Source organism: Gorilla gorilla, chromosome X (assembly GCF_029281585.2).
Source record: "Gorilla gorilla gorilla isolate KB3781 chromosome X, NHGRI_mGorGor1-v2.1_pri, whole genome shotgun sequence".
Taxonomy (NCBI): domain Eukaryota; kingdom Metazoa; phylum Chordata; class Mammalia; order Primates; family Hominidae; genus Gorilla; species Gorilla gorilla.
The window spans coordinates 60,755,622-60,768,117 of record NC_073247.2 but is presented as its reverse complement, the minus strand read 5'-3'; the positions used below and the strand labels follow the sequence as shown (position 1 = coordinate 60,768,117).

General features: G+C 39.3%; 1 protein-coding gene across 2 annotated transcripts in view; it reads left to right on the top strand.

Annotated features, from left to right (window-relative positions):
* The window catches only part of SHROOM4 (shroom family member 4), a 227,935-nt gene that overhangs the window by 199,900 nt on the left and 15,539 nt on the right, over nucleotides 1–12,496 (top strand). For both annotated transcript variants that reach the window (XM_019019817.3, XM_055375550.2), the window contains 2 exons: nucleotides 6,743–7,543; nucleotides 11,945–12,125. In XM_019019817.3, coding sequence (XP_018875362.1) covers nucleotides 6,743–7,543; nucleotides 11,945–12,125 — 982 coding nt within the window. The remainder of the gene's footprint in view (nucleotides 1–6,742; nucleotides 7,544–11,944; nucleotides 12,126–12,496) is intronic.

Genomic DNA, 12,496 nt, shown 5'->3' with positions numbered 1-12,496 from the left:
ATGTTACACATAGCTCTATTGCATCACCTTTAACGCTACATAGTGTTCCATATATAGATATTCCCTATTTTATTTAGTCCCTATTGAAGGACATTTAGATGGTTTCCAGTCTTTTGTGATTACATACAAATCTACAGTGAATATCCTTATGGATATCTCTTTGCGTTCATGTTGGAATGTGTCTGTAGGATAAATCCCTAGAAGTTGAACTACTGGGTCAAAGGATATGCACATTTTACCTTCTTTGCCTTCCAAATTGCCCTCCCTAGGAGTTATGCTAATTTCAACTCCCACCAACAGTGTGTAAGATCACCTGTTTCCTTATACCCTCATTAATTCTTTAACTTTTTTTATTTAAAAAGTGTCATTATTGTTTGGATTTGCATTTTTTAAATTTTAAGTGAGGTTGAACACCTTTTGGTAAATTGATAAGTCATTTGTGTTTTTCTGTGAACTATACCTTTTTCTCCCTATGGAGTTGTTGGTCCCTTTTATTGATTGGTAAGCATGCTTCACATATTAAGGATATTTACTCTTAGTTGTATATGTTACAAATATTTTTCCCAGTATATCTTCACCTTTAGACTTTATGGTGTTTTTTCTGGACATAATTTTTTAAGTTTTGGGAAGTCAAATTTATAAACTTTCCCTTATTACTTTTATGTTTTCTGTCTTACTTAAAAAGAACTTATCCTGCCAAGATTATTTTATATTTTTAAAAATGTTTTCTTCTAGTACCTTTATGGTATTTTTTTGACAATTGAGTCTTGATACATCAAAACTTTATTTCGTTGTAAAAAGTGATATGATGATTCAGCTTTATTTTTGTCTCAATGGCTATCCAGTTCTAAAACTATGTATTGAATAATTCATCCTTCCCCCACTATTTGAAATGCTTCATCACAAACTAACTTCCCCTATGCATTTGAGTTGACTTCAGTGTTCTAGTGTTCTCTGTTTTATTCCATGGATCTACCTTTCTATTTGTGAGACTGCCTTATTTACTGCTAACTTTAGAAATTATTTCAATAATTGGTAGGGCTGGTCTTCCCTCTTTCATCTCTCTTTTTCCATACCGTTCATAATAATTCTTACGATTTTAATTTTCCCATATGAAATTTACAATAATGTTCCAAAATGCAGTCTGTTGACACTTTTATTGAGTTTCTATTAAGTTTATAGATTCACTTGGAGTTGACATCTTAACAATGTTGAGTCATCGTTGCTAGGAAATTGTGAGTCCTTTCATTTATGTGCATCTAGTTTTATGTTTCTCAATAGAGTTTTAAAGTTTTTGCGTATAGATCCTGCATGTATCTTGTTAGGTTTATTTCTAGGCATCTTACCTTTATAATTGCTGTGGTAAATGTGATCTTTCCCTCCATTATATATTCTAACTAATTGTTGCATCTATGTAGAAAAGATGATTTCCATATATGAATTTTATACCCTGACACCTTACTGAATTTTCCTGTTGTTGGTATTATTTTTAAATTGTTTATGATGAGGCTGCGCACAGTGGCACATGCCTGTAATCTTAGCACTTTGCGAGGCCGAAGTGGGTGGATTGCTTAAGGCCAGGAGTTTGAGACCAGCCTGGGCAACATGGCAAAACCCTGTCTCTACTAAAAATACAAAAATTAGCCGGGTATGGTGGTGCATGCCTATAATCCTAGCTACTTGGGAGGCTGAGGCACGAGTATCGCTTGAACCTGGGAGGCAGAGGTTGCAGTGAGCGGAGATCATGCACTCCAGCCTAGGTGACAGAGCTGGACTCTGTCTCAAAAAAAAAGTTTCTGATGAATTTTCCAGATAAATAATCGTATCATCTGTACATAATGAGAAGATATCCCCTTCTTCCAATGTTTACATCTTTATTTTGTTAAATTGCACTATTGCTTTCAGAACAATATTAAATATTAGTGGGGAAAGTGGGCACCTTTGCCTTGTTCTTGTTTTTAATGGGTATACCTCTAGTGTTTTGCCATTAAGCACAATATTGGCTTTTGACTTTAAAACAAAAGTCTGATGATAATGATGGTATTATGGAAATAAACATCTTTTTCTGCTAGGTTTTTTTTATCTGGAAGTGATGTTGAATTGTTATCAAATACATTTTAGCATTAGGGAAATTGTTATGTGCCTTTTATCCTTTGATTTATTAATGTTGTCAATTATATCAGTAGATTTTCTATTACTGAACCAGTCTTACGTTTCTAGGATGAACCCCACTTGATCATGGTGTATCATATTTCTTAACATCCTCTTAGATTCTGTTTGCTAATATTTTATTTAAGATTTTTGCATCTGTATTCTAGATGAGATTGGTCTCTAGTTTGCTTTTTCTGTTCTGTTTGCTGGGTTTTAGTATCAATGTAATGCAGGAATCTTTTCTTCTCTCTCTATTCTCTAGATTTCCAGATTCTAGAAAATGTAAATAATATTGGTTTGATTTTTTTCCTTGAAGGTTGGTAGAATTAACACAAGACTATGTGATTGTGCTATTTTTGGTCAAATTTATACTTTTTTTTCCTATGGTAACTGGTGGGTTTATATATTCTTATTCTTCTGAAATCAGTTTTGGTAATATTTGTTTTCACAGAAAAATACTTTAAGTTTTCAAATTTGTTTTATGGGGTAGAGCAAAGTATTCTCTTATCCTTTTCATTTACTCTGTAACTGTGGTTATTTCTCAATTTCTAATTTTGTGCATTTGGGTGTTTTTTTTTTAATTAGATTAGCAAGTGGTTAATCTGTTTCATTGTTTTTTATTTTCTTTTCAGGAATTGGTTTTGCCTTTAATTATTCTATCACTTGTTCTCTAGTATATTAATTTCTGCCATTAGTTTTATTGTCTTTCTGCTTTGTTTTAGGTTTATTTTTATGATTCTTTTCTTCTTTTGTTGAATGCTTAATTCATTTATTTTAATTCATTCTTACATACTAATATAAGTATTTAAGGCTACAAGTTTTTCTTTTTCTTTTTCTTGAGACAGAGTCTCACCCTGTCAACCTGGCTGGAGCGCTGGAGTGCATTGGCGCGATCTCAGTTCACTGCAGCCTCCGCCTCCTAGGTTCAAGCAATTCCCCTGCCTCAGCCTCCCGAGTAGCTGGGATTACAAGCGCACGCCACTACATCTGGCTAATTTTTCTATTCTTAGTAGAGACAGGGTTTTACCATGTTGGACAGCCTCGTCTGGAACTCCTGGCCTCAAGTGATCCGCCCGCCTCGGCCTCCCAAAGTGCTGGGATTACAGGAGTGAGCTGCCACGCCCAGCCTACAAGTTTTTCTTTAACTACTGCTTTAGTCAACCATATCCTCTAGCTTCTGATATTTTCATTGTTTGTTGTCATTTTCTAGATATTCAACAATTTCAATTTAGATTTTCTCTTTGACTAAAGTGGAAGAATTTTTTTCCCGTTTATTTTCTACATGCTAAAGATTTTTATTTTCATTTTGTTATTAATTTCTAGTGTTACCGTATTGTCATTAGAAAATATGGTCTGGGGAGGCCGAGGCGGGCGGATCACGAGGTCAGGAGATCGAGACCACCCTGGCTAACACGGTGAAACGCCGTCTCTACTAAAAATACAAAAAAAATTAGCCGGGCGCGGTAGCGGGCGCCTGTAGTCCCAGCTACTGGGGAGGCTGAGGCAGGAGAATGGCGTGAACTCGGGAGGCGGAGCTTGCGTGAGCCAAGAAAGCGCCACTGCAGTCAGGCCTGGGCGAAAGAGCGAGACTCCGTCTCAAAAAAAAAAAAAAAAAAAAAAAAGAAAGAAAAAAAGAAAATATGGTCTGTACTACTAGTGTTACCGTATTGTCATTAGAAAATATGGTCTGTACTACTTCCATTTTCTGGCTCAGTATATAGCCAATTAAAAATATACTCAATGGGCCCTTGATTAAAAAAATATAGTCTGTTTCAGTATATGAAGAAATTTAGATTTTCTCATTGTCTTAGTTTTTGACTGTCATGATCTGTCATCAGCTGAAACAGTCTCATATTTTGTTTCTTTTTTTCTACCTTTGCATTTGCTATAGATTTTGCTTTAAGAATTTTTATGCTATTTTTTTGGTGCATAAAAGATCAGAGGAGGTAGACCATCATGTGTTCTAGTTGTTAACATTACAGTGCCCTTCTTTGTCTTATTTATTGCATTTTGCCTTTAATTCAACTTATGTTTGAAATGAGTATCATAATTTATTTTTTCTTTAATTTTGACCTTAATTCCTTTGTTAAACATATTTATTGAACACTTACTGTGTGCCAGGCACTAGAAACCTATGAATGAGACAGACAAGATCCTGCCCTCATGGAGCTTACATTTTAGTTAGAGATTGGAGCAGAAAATAATCAAGTAAAAATAGATATGTGATATGATATCAGGTGGGGATGAAGATGAATACTCAAAGAATGACGTAGAATAAGGATAATTAAATATAAGTTGTCTCTATTTTTGATAAAGTAGTCAGGAAAGGCTTCTCTGCCTGGTACACGTTTGTCATTTTTTTACTTTCCACTTGTCCATCACCGTGTGTGTGTGTGTGTGTGTGTGTGTGTGTGTGAGAGAGAGAGAGAGAGAGAGAGAGAGAGAATATGCCAGGTGGAACAGTTTGCACAAAAGGGATTATTATAATCTTAATGATCTATAAGTGTGCAAAGGCCCAAATGAGAAGATAGTGGGTATGTCTGGATATGAATTTCTGATCCACATGAGTGGTGAGCTGACCAGAATGGGGGAGGGATAAGAGGAGAATTAAGGACATTTTGTCTTCCATTCTATCTGAATTTGGCTATTATTATGTGTATTATTATTTTTTAAAGAACTATTTCCAATCTTCATCATGATTATTGAATGGATATTCTGTATGATGATTTAATTGAACCCCTGGAATTTCCTGTCACTGGGCAGGACTTAGCATGATGCTGATTGCTCACAGGCTACAGCAGGAAACCAGATCTTGTGGTTTAGAGGGCTTAACTCTTTATACTCTGAGGCTAAAGAGATGTCTTTTAACTTTAGTCAGTCTTTATTATACAGAAGTTTGAATTTTTATGTAAATTCAAATAAACCTGGACTTATTTGGAGATTTTCTTCTATTGCTTATGAAAATCTTATTTCACCTCACAATGATAGTCTTTTTAATTTTCTGATAGGTTTTTCTTATGTTATATATGTGCATAATATATACACATATATATACACATATAACATATATAATATATTAAAATTATACACACACACACACACAAACACACATATCCATGATTCTTGATCTGGAATTTATTTTGGTATATAATATATGATGTAGCTCCAAAAAGCACTGCTTTGCAGTTATCTCAAAAAGATTTATTAAATAATATTTCTTTATCTCCTTTTTGGGGGAAGATTATGTATATGATGTTTTTATAGGTAGTCTGCTTTGTTTCTGAACTTTCTATTCTGTTTTGTTGATCAATAACACAGTTTCAATTACAATTATTTTATAATATACTTTATCCCTTACTTACCCCCTTCGCCATTTCTTCTGTAGCAGAATACTCTTTAATATTATATCCTGCTTTTATTACAAGTTAATTTTCTAAAAATTCTGTAGTTAAATGTAGTTTAAAAATTCCTATTGAGAATTCTGATTGGAATTGCATTAGGATTCTTTTTTTTTTTGAGACAAGGTCTTACTCTGTCACCCCAGCTGGAGTACAGTGGTGCAATGATGGCTCACTGTAGCCTCGACCTCCCAGTCTCAAGCTGTCTTCCCATCTCAGCCTCCCATGTAGCTGGGACTAAAGGCACGCACCATCATGCACAGCTAATTAAAAAAAAAACTTAGAGACAGGGTCTTGCTATGTTGCCTAGGCTAATCTTGAACTCCTGGACACAAGTGATCTACACACCTCAGCCTCTCAAAGTGGTGGGATTACAGGCATAAGCCTGTGTCTGGCCAGAAGGAGATATTTTAAATCCAAAGTAGCAGATAACTATGAATGACCTGTGTGGTGTTTTTTGTTACAAGTATAAAAACATAGAAAGTATATATATCTAATTCATAATACAGGTTGCATCTAGAGAGGCAATAGGGGAATGGAAGTGGAGAGTTATGTGAAGGGTATTATTTCTTAAGAAAAATTCATAAAACATAAATGGCAAAGTATTCAAACTTACTAAGTCTGGGTGATAGGTAGGAACATGGGTATTATGGCAATCAATCTCTGTACATTTCTAAATATTCAACATTTTTATAATGAAAAACAAACAAAAACAACAGATGAGGCAGGATAACCAGGCTTGTAAGCCCCAGAAAACAGCACGTGCAATCTGACTCCTATAAACAGACTGGGGTAGTATGTGTATATCCAGACTTTGGAGCTAAACTGTTCAAGTTCAAATCCTAGCTCTACCATGTACTAGCTTTATGACCCCAGGCAAGTTACTTAAATGCTCTATGCCTCAGTTTCCCCAACTGTAAAATCAGTGCAATAGTAATAGCTACCTCCTGGGGTTATTGTGAGGATTAGATAAGTGAAGACATGGAAACCACTTAAACAGTGCCTAGTATTTAGTGTATGCTCAGTAAGTGTTAGCTATCATTATTATTATATTATTATTACTATTATTACATTTACTACACATACTACATTGTTTTGTGGACATTTTAAATTTTATATAAATGTTGTCATCCAAAATATGGGCCTATCTGCAACTTGCTTGTTTTTCTCAGTACTCATCTGATGTTTTGCAGGGAAATGGCTCATTCCAAGACTAGCTTTTCATGGGCAACCCCTTTCCATCCTTGCCTTGAGAACCCAGCACTGGACTTGTCAAGCTACCGAGCAATTTCTTCTCTTGACCTCCTTGGAGACTTCAAACATGCTTTGAAAAAATCAGAGGAAACTTCAGTTTATGAGGAGGGGAGCTCCCTTGCCTCCATGCCCCACCCACTGCGCAGCCGTGCCTTCTCAGAGAGTCACATCAGCTTGGAGCCCCAAAGCACCCGGGCCTGGGGGCAGCATAGGAGGGAGCTCTTTAGCAAAGGTGATGAGACCCAGTCGGATCTTCTCGGAGCCAGGAAGAAGGCCTTTCCTCCTCCTCGCCCTCCTCCTCCCAACTGGGAGAAGTACAGGCTCTTTCGTGCAGCCCAGCAGCAGAAGCAGCAACAGCAGCAGCAACAGCAGCAGCAGAAGCAACAGGAGGAGGAGGAGGAAGAAGAAGAAGAGGAAGAGGAGGAGGAGGAGGCAGAGGAAGAGGAAGAGGAGCTGCCACCCCAGTATTTCAGTTCAGAAACCTCTGGTTCCTGTGCTCTCAATCCTGAGGAGGTCCTAGAGCAGCCACAACCCCTCAGCCTTGGCCACCTGGAGGGCTCGAGACAGGGTTCACAAAGTGTCCCAGCAGAGCAAGAATCCTTTGCACTCCATTCCAGTGATTTCTTGCCTCCAATAAGGGGTCACTTGGGATCTCAACCTGAGCAGGCTCAGTCCCCTTGCTACTATGGCATTGGTGGGCTTTGGAGGACATCGGAACAGGAAGCCACTGAATCCGCCAAGTAAGTACATATGAAAGATACTAGGTCTCTGAAGAGGCAGGCAGCACAAGTTTGAATTTTACCTCCACTATTTACTAACTGGATGACCTCAGGCTGGCCAGTTAAACTGCTCCCAGCCTCAGTTTTCTTACCTGGAAAATGGGTATAATGATACTTGCTTCACATGATTGTTATGAATATTAAGATAATCTGCATAAAAGATATAGCTCCATGCTTAGCACATAGTACATGCTCAGTAAATATCATGTTCTTATCCCTAAATATCTTTATTAAAGTACTGTACTTTTCCTTAGTGTGTCTTCATGGTATCCATCAATTTCTGGCCCCTGATCCCAAAGGCATTGAACACTTGTTGCCTATACTAGGTCTTTCCCAGAAACCTGGCTCAGGCACTTTTCCTGCCTTCTCTTCTGCCTGCCCTCCAGAATAAGAGGCCAGCTCACAACCTGACCTGCCTCTGCTCTAGGACAAGTAGCCTGGGCTTCTAAACTCGTCCCCCCACAACCACCAGCATCAAAGGTATTCCTGGGGCTGGGTGCTTCATGCCTTGATAATTCCTTACAATAGTTAAGGACATTCTTTTTCTCTTCCACTTTCTCCCCCTCCTTGTTTACCTGCCTCTTTGCATTCATGTGGGTGTGTAATAGGTGGTAGTTGACAGGGTGAGCTGCCTGAGCAGGGAGGCCAAAGCAAGAGTGTGTTCTGGCAGCAGGACTGCCAGTGTTTGTTCACTCCACTGAGCCAGTTGTCATCTGCATGCCCTATAGTGCATGGTTGGGTTTTTTTTTTTTTTATTTCTTTTGCTCCAAAGCAAAAGCCCCAGGACCATCATTGCTATTATTGCTCAGTGCTCTGGCTGTCAGCAGCTCCGCCTGCTCTCCTGTGGAGAGCTCAGCCCACTCTCTGCTGGGGCTGAGGTTCGGGAGGCAGGTGGCTTATAAGTGCTTTCTTTAACTCTCTTTATAGCAGGAATTTGCCTGAGACTTGTTGCGGTTAGAAGTACCTTGTTATCATGTCTTTTATTGTCAGACAAATCTGTGACTTGTCTATCTGGAGCTAGTTGATCAGTCTTCCAGCCCAAGATGCCATAAGCACAGCATTTACAGGGCCTGGCTCCCAGGCACTGTTAAGAATCCTTCATTAGATCCCATGTGGCTGCTTCTCAAGCTGTTCTTCTACCTGGGGAGCATTCTCATTGTAATTAGAAAACATTTTGTGAAAAATACCTGTGATTGTTATCTATCATAGCAGGGAAAAGGGAAAATGACCTCCCAATAGTAGGCACTTAACAAATATTTAAGAAGAAAGAACAAATAAATGAATGGATGAACATTGATTAAGTATTTCTTATATACCAGACACTGCCAGACATTATGTATCTATTTCATTTAATCCTCCCAATAGCCCTATTAGCCATTATTATCCCCATTTGACAGATGAGGAAACTAACTAATTCCAAGTTACACAGCAAACATTCAAAGCCAGAGCTGTCTGACTCCAAAGCCCATGCTTATTTTGCCTTCCTAGACAGCCTCTCCCAGAGAGATCTTGTTCTTTCCATAGGCCAGGAGTCACAGGGTCCTCTTCTCTCCTGTAGGGCAAGGTGTACCAGAGGCAGCAGTTACAAGCCCTGGTTCTTCCTTCTTTGTGTAGCTCCCTTTGCCTTGGCACCTTGGCCAGACAGAAAGCAATCACTATTACTAGAGATCTTGTAACTTGCTCCAGAGATTTATTTTTAATGACTCTAGGATGTAAGGGAAAACATTTGTTTGCACACAGCTCTGCTTGTGGCTACAAAATCAATTAGATGCTCCTTTGAGTGATGGAGATTTAAGGAAGAGCATCATTCCCAAAATAGCTAATTTTTTTGATTGCTTACTATGTGCCCTGCATTGTTCTAAGCACTTTGGGTAATGATTGATTTAATCATGAAAATAAACCTATGAAATAGTTACCATTCATCTTCTCCATTTCTTAGATGAAAAAAGCAAGGCCCAGGGAGATAAAGTAACTTTATCACAAGATCTCAGGTAGCTCACTATGCTTGCTATATCATCCCATGATCTCTGGGCTCTTGAAGAAGATTCTATTCCAGACCCTAGGAGAGGACAGTGTCCTAGCCAGAAGGAAGCAGATTTAAGATTTTGTAAGGGACATATAGATGCATAATATTTTGAATCTAAAATGCAAACAAAGATATCCTAATTTCAGCCAAGTTAAACTCTAGTACCTTTATAACCTACATACTGTTCTGTTAAAAAATGCTGGGATACACACAGAAGCCAGTTAGTGGAATAATTAAGTATTATTTAAGTCTAATAACTCTGATTCAGGTATAGGTATAGCTTGCTTTATGGACTGTATGCATTTCCTCTCAGTGCTCTGTGAAAGGAATCTGCTTTTTGCTTTGATGTTTACTACATAGACCACCTGTAATCGCTTCCCTATTAATGGAGGTGATAAGGAAAGGATCCCTAGAATATAGTGCCTAATGTGATATACTATAATATGATGCAGGGATGTGTATGCTGGGGAACTGAGTCTCCAATTAGCACATCCTTTTTTTCCTTTATAACACCTTCTGACACAGAACTTTCACACATACCCTAAATATTTTTCTTGTAGATAGGAATTCCCTAAGTTCAGACCTTCATATTCCCTCCGGAATATTCTCCATTATCTGCTAACATAGATATACTCCAGCCAGAAAATTCCTTACATGTAGGCTTTTATATGATCTCAAGTTGTCCCTTTGGCAGTATAGCATAGCAGCTTGAAGCACAGATTCTAGAGTCAGGTTGTCCAGGTGCAAATTGCAGGTCTGTCATTTAATGTCTGGTGACCTTGAGGAAGTCACTGTACCTCATGTTGCCTCATGTTCCTTATCTGTATAATGGTTTTCATGAGCATTCAATTATATATGTATATACCTATGTGTGCATGTATCTATCTTAGGATGGTTTCTGGGGCATGGTAAGTATGGTGTGCATGTTAGCTAGTATTGTTCTTTTATCAGTGTTACAAGCTTGAAACTTACATATAAATGAATTTACCTAGGATAAAAGATATTGGCGGGCCCAACTTTCTTTTGTGTGATGAATTAGGAGACAGCATAGCATGAATCAGTAAATAGCTGTGGAGCCTTTTAACCATTATTTTTGACCTTTATCTAAGAACTGCAAATAGCTGCAAAAATGACTAATGAGTTTCTCCTATTTTCCCTTTCAAACAGCTAGAGGTTAGCGAAGGGGTAGTGACACAGACAGGTGGAGGATGGGAGTGGCTAGCAGGCAATGAGAATATAGTGAGGGCGGGCCACCCCCTAGCATAAACCACGGGCAAAATTATTTGCCCCTCCATCGCTGAGACCTAACATTGTAGCATTTCTCTCTACTTCCTTCCTCACACCAGACTGGAAGCTTTGATGGCAGAAGAGGCCAAACCCAAGCCAGCATGGAACCAGAACTACTTTTTTTCCTGAGAAGTTCTATTTCATGGGCTGGGGCTCTGAGAAGCAATGCCTCAGCCCCACAGGCTTTGGTGAACCCAAGACAACAGGGTCTGTTGCTATACTTGTCAAGCCCCTGGGTGCCACTGGTTCCATTTTTTTCCCCATTTCATTCTACAACCATGGAGGAGGCAGGAGCCATTGGGAATATGCCAGAAGTGGAGAGATGCTATCCCTTTTCAGGCTGAAGTCCTGCCCTACAGCAGGCAATGTCTGAAGAGTTCATGAGAGATGTGGTGGGCGGTGACAAGTCCCTGGCAGGGTGCTAACCGCAGCCTCCAACATGGTGACCACTGTTGAGGTCATGGGTGACCTCTTTGCTGTGGGAGATCTGCAGCAGAGGGTCCATTTCAAGTAGGAGTGGCATTGGAAAAGAAAAAAATGATGAGAGTGTCCAGGAAAGCCACAGGGTGCCTTTGTAAGCAAGAAGACTAGATAGAGCCAGGATGGGTTGAGATCCAGGGGTAGGTCTGAGGGAGGCCAACAGGCTTGGAGAACCAATAGATAAGGTCTCAGATACTTCTCTACCACCTAGCCCCTACTTTGGGATCCACATACTGGGGTCATGCACCAAAGGGATGATGATCAGAAGGCCTGCCAGGTTTTCTGGATTTTAATTGAGTGTTAATGACCAAACCAAATTATCTCGAAAGAAGTCTCCCTAGGCGATGAAGTCAGGGGCATGGAAATAGCCTTCTAAGTTCTTAAAACTTGCCTTTACTTAACTCCAGTTTGCCTTCATGTGGCCTGTTTACATTTGAACAGTGCCTTCTCCATTTTTTTCAACTCCTTGGTGAAGCAGGGTTCCATTATTCAGACGGAGAAATTAAGAAGCAGAAATGTCAGCAGCCTCTCAACAGAGGTGCTCAAATGGTCACTCTTTGTTTCCACAGACAAGAGTTTCAGCACTTTTCGCCTCCTCCAGGGGCCCCAGGAATCCCTACCTCTTACTCAGCTTATTACAATATTTCTGTGGCCAAGGCAGAGCTGCTGAACAAACTGAAAGACCAACCTGAGATGGCAGAGAGTGGCCTAGGAGAGGAGGAAGTTGACCATGAACTGGCTCAAAAAAAGGTAAAGTTTTTTGATGTGTCCTAGAGATTTTCAGAATTTAGCTTGAATGTATCTGGAGGATGACCAGCCTTCTACACTCTCTAGAACATCTCGCATTCCCATATTTTCAGTATGGAAACCATACAGCCTCTCTGGATTTCTCACAGATCCAAGTCCTGTCTATTTTTGATCCAGTCAATAATAATAATAACAATCATAATCATCATTATTGTCTCTGTGATCCTTAGAACAACCCAACAAGGGCTGGGCATGGTGGCTCCCGCCTGTAATCCCAGCACTTTGGGAGGCCAGGGTGGGTGGATCACCTGAGGTCAGGAGTTTGAGAACAGCCTGGCCAACATGGTGAAACCCCGTCTCTACTAAAAATACAA